Source organism: Heterodontus francisci, chromosome 33 (assembly GCF_036365525.1).
Source record: "Heterodontus francisci isolate sHetFra1 chromosome 33, sHetFra1.hap1, whole genome shotgun sequence".
NCBI lineage: Eukaryota > Metazoa > Chordata > Chondrichthyes > Heterodontiformes > Heterodontidae > Heterodontus > Heterodontus francisci.
Genome location: NC_090403.1, coordinates 23,416,858 through 23,440,581, shown reverse-complemented (window position 1 = coordinate 23,440,581; position 23,724 = coordinate 23,416,858). Strand labels below are relative to the sequence as shown.

Sequence of the window (23,724 nt, the reverse complement as noted above, 5' to 3'; positions counted from 1 at the left end):
TATACTAGGGGCAATTTATCATGGCCAATTTACCTACCAACCTGCAAGTCTTTTGGCTTGTGGGAGGAAACCGGAGCACCCGGAGAAAACCCACGCAGATACAGGGAGAACTTGCAAACTCCACACAGGCAGTACCCAGAATTGAACCCGGGTCGCTGGAGCTGTGAGGCTGCGGTGCTAACCACTGCGCCACTGTGCACTCTTTCAATTAAAAAGAAAATCAAACAAATGCAGCACAAAAATGATGGGGTCTTGAGGAAGGAGCACCAACACTGGTTTTGACAGAAAGCTGAGAATCAGTTGATTCAGACCAGATAGTTGTTGCTGCTTCAAGCTGGGCAATTGTTTGAAATCCTTATTGCAGGCTCCCATATGTCCGAATACAAATTCTGAAACTTTTTCCTTCCCAATTTCCTTTCAGCTTCCTCCTCTGTTGACAGTACATGATTGTATGGTGAAACAGGAGTTCAAAGCATCGAATTATAACATTAGTTATTGTTTAACGTTATTAGTGATTTTGTCTTTCTATTTATGTAACCTCCTGCAGCCCTACAACCCTCAGAACTCTACTTTCTTACAACTCTGGGCTCTTGTGTATTCTCCACTCTGCTCTACCATTGGCGGCTGTGCCTTCACCTCTCTAGGTCCCAAGCTCTGGAATTCCCTCAAAATAACTTTGTGCCTCCACCCCTCTCTCCTCCTTTATGACTCTACTTAAAACCTCCTTCTTTGACCTAGTGCTTGGTCACCTGTCCTAATGTTATATTTGGTTTGGTGTCAGATTTTGTCTGATTACACTTACATGAGCTGAAGTACCTTGGAACATAGGAACAGGCGTAGGTCATTTAGCCCCTTGAGCCTGTTCTGCCATCCAATGAGATATTGGCTGGTCTCCATGTACCTGCCTTTGCCCCATATTGCATAATACCGTTGACTAACAAAAATCTGTGCTAAAGTCACTAGCTAAAAATAAGTATTTTTCTTTTTGTAGTGAGGTTCCACTGTACCCAGTAAAGTCCGATATTGTGGAACTTAAGTGTCAGCAGGCTTTTTAATCAGGGTGGGAGCCCAATTCTTTCTTCACTTGACATCAACATGTTATTTTAGCAGAAATTGCTTAGGAACAATCCTGAGTGAGAGCATTTGTTGACTTTCTTAAATCTCCCAACTAAACATATCGACACTGAACCCAACTGGATGCTTTCTTACTGCTCTGACTGCGATCTGCTAAATTTGCATTGGTCAGGAATTGAACCTGGGATGTTTTCTGTTGGTAAAGATTTGCTGGATAAACTGGCTAAGACTGGAGAAATATGGAATTTGATAAACTTACCTGCCCAAACTCTTTGTTAAAGGCAGAGTCAATGTACCTCTCCCTTTCATGCCTGTGGCTTTTGCTTTTGACCATGTATCTTGGCTGGAATGAGTGAAATGCATATATGCTGCAGCTTTTAAGCTGGTGATTATGCTATGCTTGTCTGACTGAGCAGCTGCTTGTGGATGGTGTAGGGCCAGCTTTTCTTGGCCCAGACTGAGCATTGTATGATACTCCATTGCCACTAAATGGACTGCAATTTTCACAAGGGGAGGCGGTGGTGTAGTGGTATACTGGACTAGTAACCCAGAGACCCAGGGTATTGCTCTGGGGACATGGGTTCAAATCCCACCACAGCAGAAGGTGGAATTTGAATTCAATTAATCTGGAATTCAGAAAGCTAGTCTAATAGCCATGAAACCATTGTTGATTGTTGTAAAAACCCATCTGGTTCACTAATGTCCTTTAGGGAAGGAAATCTGCTGTCCTTACCTGGTCTGGCCTACATGTGACTCCAGACCCACAGCAATGTGGTTGACTCTTACATGCCCTCTGAAATGGCCTAGCAAGCCACTCAGTTGTATCTAACCCCTACAAAGTCAATAAAAAGGAATTAAACCGGACAGACCATCCGGCATCGACCTAGGCACTGGCCTTCACAGTCGCTGGGTCTAAATCCTGGAACACCCTTCCTAACAGCACTGTTGGTGTACCTACCTCATGTGGACTGCAGCGATTCAAGAAGGCAGCTCACCACCACCTTCTCAAGGGTGATTAGGGATGGGCAATAAATGCTGGCCTGGCCAGCGACACCCTCATCCCATGAATGAATTAAAAAAAAAACTAGATTGATTCTGAAATATGCATCTCACCTGCATGGTTGTGGGAAATATGTGGGTGAGGTATGCATACCCCATGCTATCTGTCCTTTTCTGTTTCCATAGAAGCATAAACTGCACCCTTCATGCAGGGATTTAGCTTCAGAGGAAGGAGACTATATCGGAGAGGATTACATCAAAGTTAATTAGGACTTGTTTAGCCCCATAATCTGTTGCCACTTCAGACATCTTGCTTAAGATGATCATATGCTTTAGTTTAATCTGAAATGTTGGCACCCAGCACTTTGTACTGGATGACTGTTTAGCTTTGGACACTATTTTGACTGTAAGCAGAGCTTTATAATTTGAGGATTTTGAGAGGTCTAATACATACGCACTCTTGATGTGCAGGAATTTTTATTATAATTGACGTATCCTCAAGGAACACTATTTGTTTCCTTGATTCTGATCCTTTCTTTGCTGCAGAAAAAATGTAATTCATTCAGGCATCTTCAACAGAGAAGAACTGAGCTTGACTGATTCCGGGAAACCGTATGCTTAGCATGAAACAGACTTGCATTTTATTTATATAGCACCTTTTCACAGTATGTCCCAAAACACTTGACCGCCAATGAAGCACTTTTGAAGTGTACTCACTGTTTTAATTCATTCATAGGATGTGAGTGTCGCTGGGAAGGCTGGCATTTGTTGCTCATCCCTAATTGCCCTTGAGAAGGTGGTGGTGAGCCTCCGCCTTGAACTACTACAGTCCATCTGGTACAGGTTCACCCACAGTGCTGTTGGGAATGGGTTCCAGGTTTTTGACCCAGCGACAGTGAAGAATGGCAATATAGTTCTAAGTCAAGATGATTTGTGGTTTGGAGGGGAACTTGCAGGTGGTGGTCCCATGTTTCTGCTGTCCTTGTCCTTTTAGGTGGTAGAGATCGCAGGTTTGGAAGGTGCTGTCGAAGGAGGCTTGATGAGTTGCTGCATTGCATCTTGTATATGCTACACGCTGCTGCCACTGTGTGCTGGTGGCGGATGGGGCGCCAATCAAATGGGTTGCTTTGCCCTGGATGGTGTCGAGCTTGTGTTGAAGCTGCACTCATCAAGGCAAGTTAAGCATATTACATCACACTCCTGACTTGTACCTTGCAGATGGTGGACAGGCTTTGGGGAGTCAGGAGGTGGTTTACTTGCTGCAGAATTCCCAGCCTCTGACCTGCTGTTGTAGTGCTAGTATTTATATGGCTGGTCTCGTTAAGTTTCTTGTCAATGGTAACCCCAGACTGTTGGTGAGAGGTTCAGCAATGGTAATGCCATTAAATGTTGAGGGGAGATGGTTGCATTCCCTCTTGTTGCAGGTGATTATTGCCTGGCACTTGCATGGTGTAACTTGCCACTTATCAGCCCAAGCCTGGATGTTGTCCAAGTCTTGCTGCATCTGGACGCGGACAGCTTCAGTATCTGAAATGTCGTGAATGGTACTGAAAACTCTGCAATCTTCAGTCAGCATCCCCACTTCTGACATGGAGGGAAGGTCATTGATAAAGCAGCTGAAGATGGTTGGGCCTAGGACAGTACCCTGCAGAACTCCTGAAGCTAGTTCCTGTGGCTTAGATGTTTGGCTTTCAACCACAACCATCTTCCTTTGTACTAGATATGACTCCAACCAGGATTCCCCTTGACCAATTTTACTCGGGCTCCTCGATGTTAAACTTAGTGAAATGCTGCTTTGGTCAAGGGCAGTCACTCTCACCTCCCCTCTTGAGTTTAGCTCTTTTGCCCATGTTTGAACCAAGGCTGTAATGAGGTCTGGAGTGGAGTGGCCCTGGTGGAACTCGAGCTGAGCATTGGTGAGCAGGTTATTGCTGAGCAAGTGCCGCTTGATAGCACTGTCAACGACAGCTTCCATCACTTTGCTGATGATAGAGAGTAGACTGATGGGCAGTAATTGGCTGGATCGGATTTGTCCTGCTTTTTGTGGACATAACCTATCTGGACAATTTTCCACATTGTCGGGTTACTGCTTGTGTTGTCGTTGTACTGGAACAGCTCGGCTAGGGGCGCAGGATTCCCAGCCACATTGGTACCCAAGATGCAGAGAGAGGTGAGATGGAGAATGATCAACTTGGCTTTGCTGCACCTTCCATCAGTGGTGGGATGAAGGTAGGGTCAATTTATAGGTCAGAATGAGTTTTATGAAGATTTGGGCTGGAGGAGAAGGTTGAGACAGTTTGTAAACAAGGGCAGCAACTTTGAATTAAATGTGCTGGGGACAGGAAACCATTTTAGGACACATGCACAAATCGGCTGCCACAGCAAACAGCGGTTGAGATGATGACCAGATAAATTGTCCTGTTAGTGATGTTGGTTAAGGAATAAATATCGGCCAAGTCATCAAGGAGAATTGTCATGGGTAGACAGGTCCTCTGTTTAATGTCTCATTTGAAAAATGGCACCACTTCCTCAGTACTACACTGGAGTGTCAGACAGATTACGTGCTGCAGACTCTGGAGTGAGACTCGAACCCGCAAAAATGCAAAATGCCATCTCGGACATAGCGATTAACTAGTGATGCACTGGTGCCAGTACCTCTGTCTTTGTGCCAGTTTTTTACTCAGCTGAGCTTGACAATGGCTATGAAAAACAGCCCTATGCCTGCAAAATATATCCATCATATTCTTAAAATTTATCGTACTTGCTGTCCTCACTGTTTTCCTGGGTAGATTATGTCACAGCAGCTTGTGTTCATATATTCAAAAAAAAAATGCCCAGGGCACTTCTCAATTGGGTATGACAACCGATCTTGATCCAGATAAAAATGATTAGTTGAGGTAACCAAAAGCTAGGTTGAAGAGATGGGTGTTTGAAGATGCAGAAGAGCTGAGATGGAGAAGAATGTTGAATTTTGCATTGCTGCATCCTCTGTCATCAATGGTGAGATGAAGGTAAGGTCAATTTACAGGTCGGAGGAAGAGTTTTATTGAGGATATAGGGCTGGAGGATAAGGCTGTGATGGTCTATAAACAAGGAAGCAGCTTGAATTGAATGTACAGGGGACAGTGAAGCAATGTAGGTTAGCAAGAATGGGGTTAAGGGCAAGTAGGATATAATGAGGATGCATGTGACTGAGTTTTGGATAAGATGCAATTTCAGGATGGGAGGCCAGCAAAGAGGTCCTAAAGAGTAATAAAATCTGGAGGAGAGAAGGGCATTGAAGGGTTCTGATGGCAGAGGTAAGCTTGGAGGTATGCCATGTGACAGGTAGAAGGAAGCAGAATTTGTGATTAGGATGTGGCAATTAAAACTCTGCACCTCATCAAACAGGAAAGAAGGGTTCTGCGTTAGTTTGGGAAACTGTTCAAGGAAGGGATAGTCAATGGTAAAGGAGCAGAACATTTAGTGTGCACTACAATCAGAGTTAATCCTTCCCAACATTGAGTTGGAGGAAATTGTAATTCATCCAGGATGTGATGTCAAACAAGCAGACTGATAGCACTGAAACAGTCAGGGGTCCAGCAGAGCAGTGGAGAGATGGTGTTGTGTATCCCAGGAAAATTGTCACTTGCAGGCGATGTCACTGATAAGTATATAAGAAAGAAGATTGGCCAATGGTGGGTCTTGTTAGGTGATTGTGTAGAAGCGGGAAGAGAAGTCATTGCTAAAAATGCACTGGCTGCATTCTGATAGGTAGGAATTGAATGATATAGGACAGTTCCATGGAGCTGTTTGATGTAGGATAGTATTGTTAATTGCATTAAGTGCTGCAGGGATAACGTACTATTCTCAAAGTCACAATGTTTGTGCCTTAAATTAAGGCCTTACTGGTACCAAGAAGTATGGAAGTTGGACTGAAGTAATTCAAACGGAGTTTCAGGAGAGGCCCACATGGGAACAGGTGATTGGAATGTGGTAATTGGAAGGACAAATAGGTCAAGGATTCTTTTATTGAGGGGAGCATTGGTTGTTCCATCCTTAAGCTGTTCAACCTCAGATCCTATTCATTTTTCAGCATTACTGCACTTCTTGATTCCTTTTCTGTCATTTCCTGTTAATTGTCCCATTTCTTTTCTACTACTGTTTGTTTCCCCTCCCTAGCTACATGATTTTGAAACTTCTGATAAGTTTGTGATCATAACTCTGAGGAATGTTGTTACTTTGAAACATATTTGACTGTATTTAAGGCACCATGTGTCTGCATCTTCTCTGTTTAAGTATAGCACGATTACTTGAATTAGCAGAGACCACAAAACATTTGCAGTCAAGTTAGTATCTTTATTGCAACAGTACTTCTTTAAATACAGGGTTCCTTGTTATTCTTTCACCAAAGACTTTAATGGAATCAAAACTTCTTACTCTAGAAAAAGCCATATAAAGATACCCATGTGTGAAACCAGGCCTAGGAATATAAATACATATTTTGTCAAGTATCTGGCCTTGTGACTTTATATTCATAGAATATGAAAGTCTAATTAGAAACTGTTTTCTCCTGAGTTGAACAGGCAGGTTTACATCTCAATCCAACATTATTCAAGGAATAAACATACTGTTTCCTTGAAATCTGCCTGTTATAATTTAGCATATATTATCGAAGAAAATAAATTCTTAACTACCAATCTTGTTAAATGACAAAATCCTTGTTTGGGATTCAAATTTCATAGCATCATTATAACTGCTTCTGCCTTAAATATCAGTTTGTGCAGTGGCATGCCCATTGGAGCTGGACTGTGTAGAAACTCAAGTGTATAAACTGTTATCACCCTTGTCGAAACAATCAATGCCACTATCACCTGCCACCCCTGGAAACGATTTCTCCAGCCAGGGTAACTTTGTTGGGCTCCCCTTACCTTTCACTTTGTTTTAGTCACTTTTGACTCTTGTCCAGTTTCTCTTTGCGGGAAAATGCATTTGTTTCGATGTCCGATTGGGGCTCAGCTGTTATATTTCAACGCAAGCATGATGGGCTCCTTCTGTGCTGTATGATTCTATATTGAACAGTTAGAGGGTTACTGTGTTTGTCGAGCCACAGCGTAGCAAGAGCAGTTACCTATGGGGGAAAATGTTAAGCATTATAGATCGCTTCAGGTAGTGACGACACCTAATTTAAAGGTGGGAAATATCATTGCCTTGAGATTGGCTTTGTTTTTTGGCACAACAACCTGCCTGTAAGATGTGATGTGTAATAAAGCTTTAATAATGCTTCATTTTAGCACAATGCTACATTAATGGCCATTTTCCCTGTGATGAGTCAGTGCGTCTTATCTAAATGGGATCTTGCAACTACTTGTAGAGTTGGAGTTTGCCCCTTAGCAGTAGAATTTGGCACAGTGCTGAGTTCGTGAGAATATTTTCAGCGAATTCTTTTACTTTTGCTCCATTTACTTTAATTTCCTGTTGATGATTGAGCATATTGGAAATTATTTGCGCTTTTTGTTTTTCAAAAACATTGAACTGATTGTCCATTGTTGAACGTCCAGATGGTCTGGCTTGCACCACAAATGGTAGAATTTAAATGTCCCATGTCTGTGGTGGTCCTTGTACTGAATACTTGGCTCTTGGGTTTGTGTGGGAACAGTGGGGTGGTGAGCGAGTGCAGGAGATGAAACCCCTCTTGCTTCCCACTGACTCAAACACTTTACCTTTTTAAAATATTTTGAACATACATGCTCTAATCTTTCTCCAGTTTTATGTGATGCTATTTGTTACATTTGTACTTCTGATGGCACCCAAGGGGATGGCAAAGGTTGGGCAGTCTCCCTCGATGAGATGCTGCTGGCTGCCATTCATTTCAATAATTTGTGCATGAATTAAACCAGCAATGCTTCCCTGTACAGTGCATCCCCAGCAGTCTTTGCTGTCTGCTTCACTTTTCACTCTCCATTAATTTGCTGTGCTCTTCTGAAGCCACTGACTCCTTTTGGAGGCACAGTTCCATGTGCATAGATTACCCTGTGTACTTCATTATTCACATTATTCTTAATAAATGTTGACTGCCTACTCATCAGTGTGGGACATCAAATACAAGCCTGATCCTGTCCTGCCCCAATGTCAATGACTATTAATCAAATTTATATACTTTTTCAATGTTTAAAAAAAAAATAGTGCTTTCCAGATAGGTAAATGGAAAACGCATCCACATCCAGCAAGAGTAGATGTAGTTCCTAAATTCCCTCCCTGAACCTCTCTGCCTCTCTACCTTTCTCCTCCTTTTATGGTGTTCCTTAAAACCTATACCTTTGACCGAGCTTTTGATCATCTGCTCTAATATCCCCTTCTGTGGTTTGCTGTCAAATTATGACTGAATGCTCCTGTGCAATACCTTGGGATATTTTACTATGATAGTGCTATATAAATGTGAGTGTTTTTGAACTTGGATAGGCAGAGGTCAACTGTTGCACTCTAGCTGCTGTCTTGACAGAGATCAGCCACTTCAGGCTCCTAGTTTGAACCCAGCCTGAGCTTTTGGATCTGTATTGCTGAGCTGCTCACTGGATAAACTTTTTCAGTTAGGAGGAAAAGAGAGATCGAGTACATAAAGGTGCTATCCACTCCCCTTCCCCTTACTCTGCAGAGAAGCTGAACAGCTATTAAATGCAGGTCTGAAAGTCCTTTTCCATGTACTATGCTTTTGAAAAGGTGCAGGCATTTCACAATGCAATTTAACCTTTTGACAGTGCTGCCCCTTGACATTCTCTACCATTGTTCCTGTAACCAGTCTGGGCAAGTATGGAGGGTGAAGCTACACCGAATGCCATGTCCTCCAGGACAAATTTTAAACATTCAGGGAGGTCTTTTTCTGTGCAGCATCTCTGATCTGCTTGTTTTACACGCACCTAATAATTTATATTTAAATTGTCCTAAGAGCTTTTTTTGTGCTACCAACAAGTAGAAAATTAGTGGCGTTAACTGGGAATTGCAATTTAAACAAAGGCATCATTATGGTTACATCGCTTTTTACCCACTGACATTGTTAACCCTTTCACTGTTCTGGTCAGAGCGACTTTTAGAACATAATATCCCAGTTGTTAATTGTTGCTAAATGTTGGTATCTTTAAACTTTGCTCAGTTTTTTGTGGTACTACATCTCTTTCATTTAATAATGCTACACAATTAATGATTTGTTTTTAAACCAGAAATAGGGAGAGTGCTTTATCAGAGCAATATGAACTAATGGACCTAAAATGCAGTCTGTTTAATCAGTATAGGTTTGGCTCAATAGCTGGCACGCTTGAGTTGAGCCTTAAGCTTATGGGTTCAAACTGGCTAAGCTGCTTCGACAGCACCTTCCAAACCTGTGACCTCTACCACCTCGAAGGACAAGGGCTGCATACGCATGGGAACACGCCCACCTGCAAGTTCCCCTCCAAGCCAAACTCCTGACTTGGAACTATATCACTGTTCCTTCATTGTCATTGGGTCAAAAACCTGGAACTCCCTTCCTAACAGCACTGAATGTACCTTCACCAGATGGACTGCAGCCGTTCAAGAAGGCAGCTCACCACCACCTTCTGAAGGGTCATTAGCAATGGGCAATAAATGCTTCCCTTGCCAGCCATGCTCACATCCCATGAAAGAATAAAAAAAAATACTCCAGGGCTGAAACCCATGGTATAGGCAGGCACTTGAATGTGGCACTGCTACAGGTGCCTCTTTAAGTTTCCAAGCACTTCGAACAGTTTGGAGGAGTAGAGGAAGAAGTCTTTCAAGACTGTTTATAAATACACAGTATATTTGATGGAATCTGTAAAGCACTGTACCCCTCCTGGGGTTGGTGGGGTGGTGGGGGGGGGGGTGGCAGGGTCTATGGATTACTTGCCTCTCCCTGGTAGTCCAACTTTGCTGATACTGAAGAAGTAAATGAGATGGCATTGTTGCCTCCAAATATGACAAAAGCTTACATTTATATAACAAGTTTGATGTATTATATCACAAGGCGCTTCAGTGGATCATAATCAAACCAAATTTGATCCTGAGCCGAAGATGATATCAAGGCATGTGGAGGTAGTTTTTAAGGAATGGCTTAAAAGAGGAGAGGGACGAAGAGGTTTAGGAAGGAAGTTCCAGATATTAGGACCTAGGCAGCTGAAGATATGGCCATCGATGAGCTGAAATGGCGATTATAGAACATCTAGAAGTATTGCTCCCACTAGCCAATGCTAAGCCTGTTTCCTCTTGGTCTCATTAGGCTGGTTGAACAGCCTGTTTCCAAAGTGTGGATCTTGTGCATCCCACGTTAATCGCAATGTAAACCAACTGAATTTGCTACATTGTATGGAACATTCTTAGATGTTGGGCTGGGTCTAGTGGCCACAAAGTCACCACTGGTGTTTTTCATTCAGCTGCACGTGGACTGGGGCTGTGGAACACATTCCACAAAAAATGTGGCTTCCTCCATAGCACTGGGAAGTGGCTCGGATGTAAAAGGGGTCATTATGCTCTGCATTACAAGAACCAGCCTGTCATTTAATGCAGATGCAACCTAAAAGAGGTGGAACTGTATTTTCCAGAGTGAATTGAAACAATTACCTGTGAAGACTAAAATTGGCGCTTAGTCCTGGAAAATTACTCTTTAGATTTTGTTTTATGGCTGTCGGAGGGTAATCTTTTTAAAACAAAATTGAAACTGCTGTGGATGTTTAAGTTGAGGGATTAAATCTAAATACCTCACAATCACATACAGCAGAGCAGATACTTTGCATTGTTTCACAGTTTTCAAAAGACCTTAAACAAAGACAGGTGACTTGAGTGTGGATTAACTGTGAAGCAGCCTATGCTTGGCGGTGCGGGTACAACAGTATTTGAAACACCAGGCCTGGTGCCAGAGGGCACTACTAGTCTTGATGCTGTAAATGTGGTGTTACTTACAGCCCCAGGTATCTGTTGCACAACAATACATTAAGTGTCTTTTGTGTTCTGTCGGTCCCCAGGGAGTAGTTATTGTGTATGCGGACAGCTGTTTGAACCGAGGTGAGCAGCTTGGTCCCACGGGATCAGAGAAAAGTCTTGCTTCAGGCAACTCAGTCCATGTACTACTGATCATCTAATGGGGGTTTAAAGGTCAGGTTAACCCAGTCTGGGTGACAGTCTAAACTTTTGGGGCTCCCATTTATATAAATATAGTTGAATGTGTGTAAGGTATGGACCATGGAGAAATCTGTCATGGGAGTTATCTTAGTCATAACTTGCAGGTGAATTGAGTGCTACCAATACGTGAAACCGTATTGACTTAAGCTGCGTATAGGTAGAGCTGTAAAGACTGCAGTACCAAGTGCTCATGGTTTAAATTTATACATCATATTCTATTTAACCACTGGACTGTTAAGCATGACCAGAGCTTAGACTTCCTATATCTGGGCTGTTAAGATATTGAGTGAGGACATTATTACTGCAGCAATGTGATGCCCCACTTTTGAAATTACTTAGCTTGTTAGTTGCCTTGATTCAGTGGATATGATGTTTGTCTGGCATTTAGTCAAATTGGTCAGGAATTTCCTTGGTTTGATCGCTGTTAGATGCTACGTTAGCAGGGACATACTTGAGATATTGGTCACTTGGGGCAAGGGGAAGACATTTGGCTCTCTGGTCACTCCATATAAGTGTAGATGTTCAAGATTAGATTAGTCTTTGCTATGATGCCCCTCATGGTTCTATAAACTTCCCCTGTCGCTATTGCTATGTTGGTCTTCGCTTCGTGGTAGCATTCCACCTCTGGGTCAGAAAATCATCAGTTGTAGCCCATTCCAGAGACAAAGCTGACACTTCAGTGCAGTTCTGAGGGAGTGCTGCATTGTCAGAGATACCAACATTTTGGCTGCCGCATTAAACAAAGGATCCTTCTGCCCTCTTGGGTTGAGGTAAAAGATCCCATGGCACTATTCCAGGTTCTCTCCATAGACAATATTTATCCCACAAATAACGTTACTAAAACGTACTATCTGGTCATTGCTGTTTAAGGGATGTTATGTGCAAATTGTCTGCATTTCTCTACAATGTAACAGTAACTACACTTCCAAAATACTTAATTGCCTGTAGAATGCTTTGGGTGGCCTGAGATGGTGAAAGGAGTTACATAAATACATGCTCTATATTTACTGGAATCACAGATGAGCAGTGTTGACTTGGGTGAAGTACCAAGGTACTTTCAGTATACGTTGAACTATGCAAATGGAATCCTGTTTGGATTTGAAATGCTCTCGAGAATTCTTTACTGAATACTCCACATACTCATAGAAAATAATCTCTCTCAGTTGAGCTTTGTTACAAAATGATCTGATTAGATTCTGTGCAAGGAGTCTTTTCTCCCAAGCTTCTTCCCTCCAAGCTACCTCCTTTGGATGTGAGGTAAAGTAGCATAGGTGATGCAATGACTGCTTCATCAGCTGGGACTGACTGATCAAAATTGGATCGGGTGTGGGATCAATTTCTTCATTTTGCAGAGTTTACTGTATAAATGTCCAGTTGGAAATGGAGAACTGATTTTTTTTTTAACTTCTGAGGGTCAAATCTTTAAATGATAAATGAGTTGATATTTACTGTTTCTCTTGTAATTAGGCAGCAACCAAAGTGGAAGTTGACATGGAGAAAGCTGAGAAACTGCAAGTCTTGAGGGGAGATTTCTTTACCTCTCTAGAGAATGACATTAAACCTGTAAGTACCTGATCATGTAACCGAGACCACACTATAGTGAATTTAAAGTCCATTCAGAGCTGATGTGATTCAGCACTGGATTTAATAGCATTGATGGGCTCTGCTCCGCCTACATTTTGGGACTTGGTTGAGTTTTCTGTTTTTATCCTGTGCATAATGTCCTCATGAAGAAAATATTTAATGTAACATTTCATCAGTTCCTTAACTTTTGTACCAAGTCAATTTTTCCTGGAACAGTTCATTGTCACAGAACAGTAAGATTGGTGCAATATTACTTAGAACACTACAATGTTGTGGAATGACTAAGTCAATTGAACCATTGAATGCTGCCTGTCTTTCGGGCTCTTACCCTCCCTTCACAGTGATTTAAAAAAAATAAAATTTCAACAAGATTTAAAAAAAAAAAATGTTTGAACTAACCAGACCTAAATGGGAATGCGGTCAGTGGTTAAATTTGCTATCAGTTATTCCATTTCTACCTCCACATCACAACAATTAGTCAAGTTTGTATTAATCCTTCAAGAAGTTATAGATAGCTCATTCTCTTGAATCGGCATGGCACAGCTCCTTGCTTGTTCTTTCCCTCATACTGTTCAGCTCTTGAGTTGAGCTCTCAATGTGGAAAGCTATTCAGCAGAGGTCATGTGCATTGCCAAAGATGGAGGGCTGACACCCATGTTGCTCTGGCACGCTTACTTGCAGCAAGTTCACAGCAAGGTTGGTGAAGAGTTTAGAGCCAGGTCACCTGCCTACCCTCCCATTTAGAGATGGAGTATAACTAGCAGAGACCAGGGTGATCTCTTCTGCAACAAACCAACAATATTTAATGGTGTTCAGTCCTAACCTATGAAGTTGGATTATGTTTTGAATTACGTTTTGGATGATGATGGCTGACTTGCATAAAATAAGTTGTCATTCAGGCATGTGTTGATTTTCAGATATGCAGGTATGACCTGGTTTCCCAACTCTCTTCCACAGGCTTTTGGCATAAACCAGGAAGATTATGACAGCTATATCATGAATGGAATCATTGTGTGGGGCGATCCAGTCACACGGGCCCTAGATGATGGAGAATTGCTTGTCCAACAAACTAAGAACAGTGACCGCACACCACTGGTTAGCGTCTTGTTGGAAGGTAGGGATATTTTCCTTGCCCCAGTGGGATAGGGAGAGAAATCAAGGGGGCAATAACATAAAGAGCACTTTTTAAAAAAATCAGTGTAGTAGTTGTAGGTTGTCCTGGCAAGTGGAGATGAGACCTCTGGTCTCTGAATACTGTATTGTCACCCAGTAGGGTACATGTGTCTGATACCCATTGTTCACTTTGAGCAGATGACCAGGGGTTTGGTCTCTGAATACCAGATTCATGTCCAGCAGGGTTTATGCATACAATGAGAATGGTAACTTGCTCGTCCCCACCTTCCATTGTATTTCACCGGTCCTGCTGGGTTAGGGGTTCTGCATCAGGCTAACGACATGCCCACCTTTTTAAAACCAAAGTAGGCTGTTGGGTGTGGGTGCAATCCCAGAGCATGGCTGCTGCTGGATATAAAAGCAGTGGATGAAATGGATTATGTCATGTGCCACTAGACATGGAAGATAAGAAAGTAGCGGTTCGTGTTTAATTAAGTTGCTGATGCCGAGACTGACTTGGTGTTTGTCATTTAGGTTAATGACTTCAACCTAGATACTTGATATAAAAGAGGTATTGACATTGTTGCACAAGGCTGCATGTTTGAACCCTAGGGTCACACATTTTGTCACTTGAATATCCCAGCCCCACGCACGATGAATTTGGTCTCCCCTTGGCTTGACTCTGCCGAAAGTTAATCCATGGGCCAGATTGTGGCCAGAACTAATTATATCCCATTGTGGAATGTCCTTCCAGTCTGTCAACTGTTAAGTGGCACTGATCAAGACAAAATGCAAGACTTGCCAGTCTTTTTGCTTTGTTTAAGTACAATATGAAACCTGTTGAACAATTAATTTGGTTTTATCTGCTCCTGGTTGGGTCTACTGCCACACAACTCTGAATGCACCTGATCCCATTTGACCTCTGAAGCTAAATGGTCAGGTCTGGTTAGTACTTGTTAAAGGGCTTATCTACTCCTGATTGGAGGTCTTTTGTGAAATTTCTTTATATGTATATTACAGAATGAATTAGACTTGTGAAAGATGAATTGGGACAGAACCTGGACTAGAGGACCAGATGCTAATCTGTTGCATCCCTTGTCTGCTGGGTTTAGTCTAATTAATGTGTTGTGCCCTGTTTTAAATAGTACTACACACCAGGTGTGCAATTAAAGTGGCTGCTCAATCTAATTTCAAATTCTGACTCTTTAATGGTGTATTTAAAACTTTAAAAAAAAATTAACCAGGGGTTTTAGCCATTTTACAGATGCCCGTTTAAGTTGGGGGAAGAAAAATGACTGCTTAAAGTACCTGCTTAGTGAGCAGAACCATCTTCACTCATGCACAGGATCTGTTCAGTTCAATCAGACTGCAGGGAGCATCATGTATCTCGTGTTACCTTCCAGCTGAAGTGACCTGGTTTTCCAGGAAATAAAGATTCATCTGGACATTCTGCAAGTAACTGGGAGGAAACAATAATGGGGATGTTTAGAAAAAAGTGCTTTTTCATTTTCTTTCAGCACTTGTTTATTAGTTTTAAGAATCTGAGGTGGAGTGGGGAGGCAGTTTGACTGGGTAGAGCAGTTGGAGGCAGACCATCATGTAATGAAACTTTCAGGAATACGTCCAACCAGAGTTGATGACCCTGGATGTACCCCAGTGTTCCTAAATGCAGCAACAACATTCTTTTGTACCTGTTAAATGCAAAATGTTGGCTGATCATCATTTTGATACGTATGTGGTTCAGGTCCTTTCCCTGCAGTCTGACTGTGTTGGGAAAGGAGTTGAGCCTGGCAGAGGGACTAATCTCTGGTACGTTGCACAAACTGAATTAGACTTGTAAAAGATGATTTGGGATGGAAGCTGCATTGTAGGTCGGGGTGCTATGTGTTGATCTGTCACATCCCTTGTATGCTGAGTTAAATCTAATTATTGAGTGTTGTGTCCTATTTAAAAATAGGACTACGCACCAGCAGAATAGTAACAGCTCTTTTAACCTGCATGTTTGTTTTCAAGCATGCTTTTCAGTGCTGCTTTGCAGCTGATGGTTTCTGATACTGAATTGAGCAGAGACCAAATTTGAAATTATGAAACACTGTCAAATAACTATCCAATTTTACTGTAATGTGAAACCATAATCACACGCACCTCAGTATTACTTGAGAAACAGTGTACAGTATCGGGGTACAGAAGAGTATGAAAGGTCAATCAGCTGTTCAAACCCATTGCCACTAAAGATCCCTATGCTTTTCCTCACCCCATGTAAATCAAACAGCCCTCAGACTGTCTTGACTGGCGATTCAAAGATATCTGTTGACTCAGAATTAACTAAAATTAGCATACTTTCCTGTCTTTTCTTGCCTGAGCTGGAACATGTTCTGGCCAAAACTACAGAGTCTTCAATTCAAGTAAAAGTACATAATTAGTTGCTGTTATGTCAGTTATTTTACTATTGTGGTTGGCAGCTGGGGTTTCATGAGAAATATATGGTATGCAAAATAAGCTTGTTAGGAATAATACTACTACTTTAACAGGAATTTTGCAGAATTCCCCCCCCCCCCCCCCCCCCAAACAATTGGTTGGTTTTTATCTAATTTTTGCCTCTCCCAGGATGTTGTATGGCTTCCAGGTGGTGTGGGGAATGTATATATTGTGGTGCACAAGGTAATGCAGTTGTGTGGGACAGGCTGTATGGGCCAGAGTGTTTTTCCTGTTTCATTGCATGTTTGTAACACTTGGTTGTGTGTCTGCTACATGCATATATACAGTTATTGCTTATGTAGAAATATACCAGATTTGTTCATTTATTACTAATTTTAATTTTAAACAGGACCTCCAAACAGTGGCAAGACTGCATTGGCTGCAAAAATTGCAGAGAAGTCCGGATTCCCATTCATAAAGATCTGCTCTCCTGATAAGATGATCGGATTCTCCGAAACAGCGAAATGTCAGGCCATAAAAAAGGTGACCTGTTTCAGCACTTGACCTGCCAGTAGTGAAGTTTCCTGACTTTTTTTTTTAAAGAAACTACTTTAATCCCCTCTCCTGTAATGCACATTCTTAGTTTTTTAACATCACGTGCCCATCCCCAGACCTTTGCACAAGGCCTTGTTCCCATTCCATGACCTGCTGACTAAATCAGCTCAGAACATCATGATCGATTTCTAAGATGATTTTTGAAGTGTGTACCTTGGTTGAGAGGAATGAGTCACAGCTCAAGTATTGTATGTGGACTTGTGTGTCTGTGACATGAGAGTTGTTCCTCAGGCCATGTCAGTAGACTGGAATTCAGGAATTTGAGGGCAGCACCACCTTGAAAAGCTGAAGGAGGATTTTTAGTGAGAATGAAAATGCTAAAATTGCATCCACCTTCTCACTTTTTTTGCCTCTTTTTACTCTCTATCTTTGCACTGTTATCACCTCTGATACATTTTGTCTCCGCCTCCCCCTCTCTAAGTCAGTAGATCGTGGGCTTAAGCCCCTCTTGAGGACTTGTGCGTGACCTGGCTTGCACTTCAGTGCAGCACAGAGGGAGTGCCGCACTGATCAGTTGAGACTCTAAACCAAGGGCCTGTGTGTCTTCTCAGATGGATGTAAAAGATCTCGCGATACTATTCAAAGTAAAACAAGGGAGGTCTCAGGCTGCCCCGAGCAATACTCAAACAAAAAAGATACTGATCTTTTTATGTCATTGCTGTTTATGGACCTTGTGCTCAAATTGGCTGCTGTTTTCCTATATTACAACAATGACCACACTTCAAAAATAGCTGGGAAGTCCTGAGGTCATGAAATGCAAGTTTATTTTTCTCCTCTTTCCTTCACCAAAACACCCCCCACCCCCCCAAAACACTTTCTGATGTAAAAGCTGCTTTGTGGAAGCTATATGGCTTGCTGTGGCTAACAGAAGCTAATATCAGTCTGTTGCTATTGTAAGAAAGTTGCCTCACTTATGTGAGGCACTGCCACCTAGTGGCTGAAAATATCAACCAGCAAAAGACCAATAGATACAACCAACTATTGATCTCATCTGATTAGTGAGTAACTCGAGCATACTTCACTACAGCAACTTGCTACAACAACTTGCATATATATCGCAGCATCAACAAAGATCTCACAATTTAACACTGTCACATGAGATATTGGGGCAGATGACCAAAAGCTTGGTCAAAGTTAGGTTTCAAAGGGTATTTTAAGGAGAAAGAGTTAGAGAGGTGGACAAGGTTAGAGAGGGAATTCCATAGCTTCTGACCTAGAAAGTTGAAGGCACAACTACCAATGGTGGAACAATGAAAACTGATGATGCGCAAGAAGCCAGAATTGGAGGAACGCTGAGAGGCTGGGGGAATTTAGAGATGGGGAAGCATGAGCCATGGAGGAATTCGAAAATGAGGATGAAAATTTAAATTGAAGCATTGCTGGACTGGGAACCAATGTAGGTCAGCGAGCGCAGGGGTGGTAGGTGAGTGGAGCTTGGTATGAGTCAGGATATGGGCAGCGGAGGTTTGGATGAGCTCAAGGTTATGCAGGGGGCAAGGTGGGAGTCCAGCCCAGTGTGACCATAGTTTTTTAAAAAAAAATAAAACCAATGATTACTACTGTTAATTTGAATCTGAAGATATTTGAATGCAATGTTAAAATATCAGTGTATTGCTAATAATAGGACTTGAACTGAGAGGCTGTAGATCCAGTGTCAACTTGCAATTAGAGGTCAGCTTCCTTTTCACTGATAAAACATTAGCTGGTACCCATCCATTAAAGATGAGAGTTGTCTTGCAATCTTTGAGGCCCAAACATACAGGGACACCCTAAAAATGAACCGTACAAACTTCTACATTCCAGGCCTCCTCTCTTGAATACACTGCAGTTGACCAACCCATGTGGAGGCAAGCATTGAAATCTGGTTCAGCATGTTTACAGGACCATCAACACCGAACTTGCAACATCGAACGTTCCCAGAGGTAGCGCAGCTGCAGAAGTTCCCCAAGCATCAACAATGACCATATGAGCTGCCAGTTCTGTAGACTACCATGAACATCCCACATTGGACTCCTTGGTCATGAGAGGACCCATAGAAGACTAATGAAATCATTTACAGCTTGGACATACTTGCACAGTGAGGAGTCTACCATGATAATACTGGATCGTCTTTATTTAAATGACAGAAAAATTGTTTGAAGGGACACTTGATATGTAGTTGACGCATTCTCACTTTCACTTCTTGGTATATCACTGCAGTCCTTTGAAACCACATTGTCCTGCTGTGTTTCCTGTGATTGCTTCTCCTCTTGTTCGGTGAAGGTATGGGATGATAGATGGCTGAAAATACAATAAAAGACAAGAATTTAGTGGGCCTGGTGACATCACTGAGAAAAGACAGCATCTGAACCTCCCACTGATTCAGTCAGTTTTTCTACCCTCCCTGTGCCAAATTTGTGTTGACCACTCTTCTTTTGGGCCTCCTTATCTCGAGAGACAATGGATACGCGCCTGGAGGTGGTCAGTGGTTTGTGAAGCAGCGCCTGGAGTGGCTATAAAGGCCAATTCTGGAGTGACAGGCTCTTCCACAGGTGCTGCAGAGAAATTTGTTTGTTGGGGCTGTTGCACAGTTGGCTCTCCCCTTGCGCCTCTGTCTTTTTTCCTGCCAACTACTAAGTCTCTTCGACTCGCCACAATTTAGCCCTGTCTTTATGGCTGCCCGCCAGCTCTGGCGAATGCTGGCAACTGACTCCCACGACTTGTGATCAATGTCACACGATTTCATGTCGCGTTTGCAGACGTCTTTATAATGGAGACATGGACGGCCGGTGGGTCTGATACCAGTGGCGAGCTCGCTGTACAATGTGTCTTTGGGGATCCTGCCATCTTCCATGCGGCTCACATGGCCAAGCCATCTCAAGCGCCGCTGACTCAGTAGTGTGTATAAGCTGGGGGTGTTGGCCGCTTCAAGGACTTCTGTGTTGGAGATATAGTCCTGCCACCTGATGCCAAGTATTCTCCGAAGGCAGCGAAGATGGAATGAATTGAGACGTCGCTCTTGGCTGGCATACGTTGTCCAGGCCTCGCTGCCGTAGAGCAAGGTACTGAGGACACAGGCCTGATACACTCGGACTTTTGTGTTCCGTGTCAGTGCGCCATTTTCCCACACTCTCTTGGCCAGTCTGGACATAGCAGTGGAAGCCTTACCCATGCGCTTGTTGATTTCTGCATCTAGAGACAGGTTACTGGTGATAGTTGAGCCTAGGTAGGTGAACTCTTGAACCACTTCCAGAGCGTGGTCGCCAATATTGATGGATGGAGCATTTCTGACATCCTGCCCCATGATGTTCGTTTTCTTGAGGCTGATGGTTAGGCCAAATTCATTGCAGGCAGACGCAAACCTGTCGATGAGACTCTGCAGGCATTCTTCAGTGTGAGATGTTAAAGCAGCATCGTCAGCAAAGAGGAGTTCTCTGATGAGGACTTTCCGTACTTTGGACTTCGCTCTTAGACGGGCAAGGTTGAACAACCTGCCCCCTGATCTTGTGTGGAGGAAAATTCCTTCTTCAGAGGATTTGAACGCATGTGAAAGCAGCAGGGAGAAGAAAATCCCAAAAAGTGTGGGTGCGAGAACACAGCCCTGTTTCACACCACTCAGGATAGGAAAGGGCTCTGATGAGGAGCCACCATGTTGAATTGTGCCTTTCATATTGTCATGGAATGAGGTGATGATACTTAGTAGCTTTGGTGGACATCCGATCTTTTCTAGTAGTCTGAAGAGACCACGTCTGCTGACGAGGTCAAAGGCTTTGGTGAGATCAATGAAAGCAATGTAGAGGGGCATCTGTTGTTCACGGCATTTCTCCTGTATCTGACGAAGGGAGAACAGCATGTCAATAGTCGATCTCTCTGCACGAAAGCCACACTGTGCCTCAGGGTAGACGCGCTCGGCCAGCTTCTGGAGCCTGTTCAGAGCGACTCGAGCAAAGACTTTCCCCACTATGCTGAGCAGGGAGATTCCACGGTAGTTGTTGCAGTCACTGCGGTCACCTTTGTTTTTATAGAGGGTGATGATGTTGGCATTGCGCATGTCCTGGGGTACTGCTCCCTCGTCCCAGCACAGGCATAGCAGTTCATGTAGTGCTGAGAGTATAGCAGGCTTGGCACTAACGCAAACAGATGGACCGCTGGGTTGAGCACTACCTAGAACTGTACTCCAGGGAGAATGCTGTCACTGAGACTGCCCTCAATGCAGCCCAGCCTCTACCAGTCATGGATGAGCTGGACATACAGCCAACCAAATCGGAACTCAGTGATGCCATTGATTCCCTAGCCAGCGGAAAAGCCCCTGGGAAGGACAGCATTACCCCTGTTGACCACTACTGATGTATTAAAGTAGTTTTCATTTATAGGTGCTGTTGACCTTTATGCAGCAAGTACAGTTGGGGTGACTTGAGTTAAATTATTTTTGTTCGGTAAAGCTGTTGAAGGATATGGTGCCAAGGCGGGAGATGAAGTTGAGGTGCAGATCAGCAATCATCTAATTGAATGGCAGAGTAGGCTCAAGGAGTTGGAGGGCCTACTGTTCCTATTAGAATAAAAAGACTTGAAAGACTTCGATTTATGTAGCTCACTTCACAACTTCAGAATGTTCCCAAGCATTTTGGAGACAATGAAATATTTCTGAAGTGTACTCGGTCATGTATGAAATGTGGCGGCCAATTTGCACACAGCGAGCTCCCACAAACATTGTGCGAAGGACCAGATAATCTGTCTGTGATGTTGATTTGAGGGATAAACATTGTCCAGGACCCTGGGGAGAACTTCCATGCTCCTCTTCCCAAAAAAAAAATGCTATGGGATCTTTTACAGCCATCTGAGACTGCTGATGGGCCCTCAGTTTAATGTCTCATCCGAAAGGTGGCACCTCTGACAGTGCAGCACTAAAGTATAAGTCTGGATTACATACTCCAGTCTCTAGAGTGGGCTTCACAACCTTCTGACACTCAAGCGAGTAGTGCTGCACTGAGCCACAGCTGAGATCAAGAACTTTAAGAAAGACTTGCATTTCTATAGTGCCTTTCACTACCTGGGAACATCGCAAAGTGCCTATTCTTCAAAATAGAGTTGTGGGATATTTTACGTCCAGCTGAGAGGGCAGATGGAATCTCTGTTTAGCATCTCTCCTGAAAGATGGCACCTTAGAGTGCAGCATTCCCTCAGTATTACACTGGAATGTTGACTTAGATTTTGTGCTGAAGTTTGTGGAATGGGAATTTAACCCACAACCTTATGGACTTGGAGGTGCAAATGCTTATGGAGGATGGTATTTTTGGAAGCTACAGCACTTTTCTTTTCTTAGCAGGGGTGCAATCCACTGTTAAGCTGCTCCGAGTTCTGTATTGCATTTCTAGGTTCAATCCCCAACTTGTGCCGAGTTATCTGATCTTTGCTGGGGACTAGGTTCTCTATAGCGGAAAAAAAATCAGGGTTTCTCCCCTTCTCCATTGACTTGTGCCATGTGGGCATTGGTGAGGAAAGGATTAATGTCAGCTGGGATCCTTCACAAAGCTGGCTCTCTGCTCACCCACAATGGGGGGGAAAACATGTTGGGCTCAGGACAAGTGATCACTTATGTTCACTAATACTTTACCTCCAGCGACAGGAAATTAAATCACTTCAAATGGTGGTATAGAGGCAGTCAGTAATAACTTTCATTTGTGTAGAGCCTTTAATGTAAAACAATGTCCCCTACTTAAATTGTATCACTGATAGTGGACCATAAAAGTACAAGAATATTCGTGTTTTCTGCAATTGCATCAACGCTCAAGTCTTCTCCACTTCAGGTCTCCAGTCAAGATTTGAACTAATTTGATACATGCAACAATGGTAATAAGGATACTATCCTGCTCTTATGTTAAGCATGAAACAATAGCCCTGCGTATGCAACCTGAAACCACCAAACTTACTCTGGCTCCATCAAGGGGTGGGCATGTTAGACATGACTCAGCCCAAGACATTGTTACAGTCAAGTGAGGAGGGACTGAAGGACTTCCCTGTTTTCCCCCCTCCTTGTTTGAACACAACAGGTTTACTTAAAGTGGATGTACTGGCTAATTCAGTAGGTGTTCGATTACTTTTTTATGATTTTAACAAGAACCAAGTGGACCGGTTTTCTTGAGTTAACAAACAAAGGTTAACTTTATTGTACTTAAACTGAACTGCTAAAAATAATAAACTATGCGCCAGCTTTCACTCGTGTGCACACACACACTCTAGGTTTACACACACAAATAGGTTAGAGTGGGGAAAGATGACTTGGTTGAGTTAGAGTCCATAGAAAAAGGGGTATACAGTCTGATGGTTCAGCTGGCTTTTAGCTGAATTTGGTGGCCCTGAGGCTTTTAGTTTGAAGAGGTAGATGACTGGTTCAGTGGATCTCTAGGCAGCGATGCGGATGATTTCCTCCAACGGGATTTCTGATTATAGCTGGGTTATGCAAACATGGTCAGTCAACAGGCAGAGTTCAAAGCTTGTAAGATGCAATGGAGAGGGGGACCCCCATTTGGGGTCTTATGTCAGAGCCCAGAAGCTTCTCCTCTTGGCTGCAGAGAAGCACAAGTTTAAAAACACAGATGGGGAGGGGCTCGTCACACGACAGTCACTCAGTCATTCAAGCATAGTAGTTAGCAGTATTCCTTTTTGCTAAAAGGAAGAGAACAGATAGTTCCCTTAAACTTCCAGGGTCTTAATTCTTGCTAGGAAATGACAGACATTTCATTTCCCTCCTCACAAGCCTTGCATGTAGGATACAGTGCTGCAAATTAAGTGATC

At 43.0% G+C, this 23,724-nt stretch overlaps 1 protein-coding gene across 2 annotated transcripts in view; it reads left to right on the top strand.

Moving 5' to 3' along the window:
- The window catches only part of LOC137348053 (vesicle-fusing ATPase), a 315,973-nt gene that overhangs the window by 185,167 nt on the left and 107,082 nt on the right, over nt 1-23,724 (top strand). For both annotated transcript variants that reach the window (XM_068013170.1, XM_068013171.1), the window contains exons 13-15: nt 12,688-12,783; nt 13,762-13,918; nt 16,745-16,878. In XM_068013170.1, the coding sequence (XP_067869271.1) occupies nt 12,688-12,783; nt 13,762-13,918; nt 16,745-16,878 (387 nt within the window). The remainder of the gene's footprint in view (nt 1-12,687; nt 12,784-13,761; nt 13,919-16,744; nt 16,879-23,724) is intronic.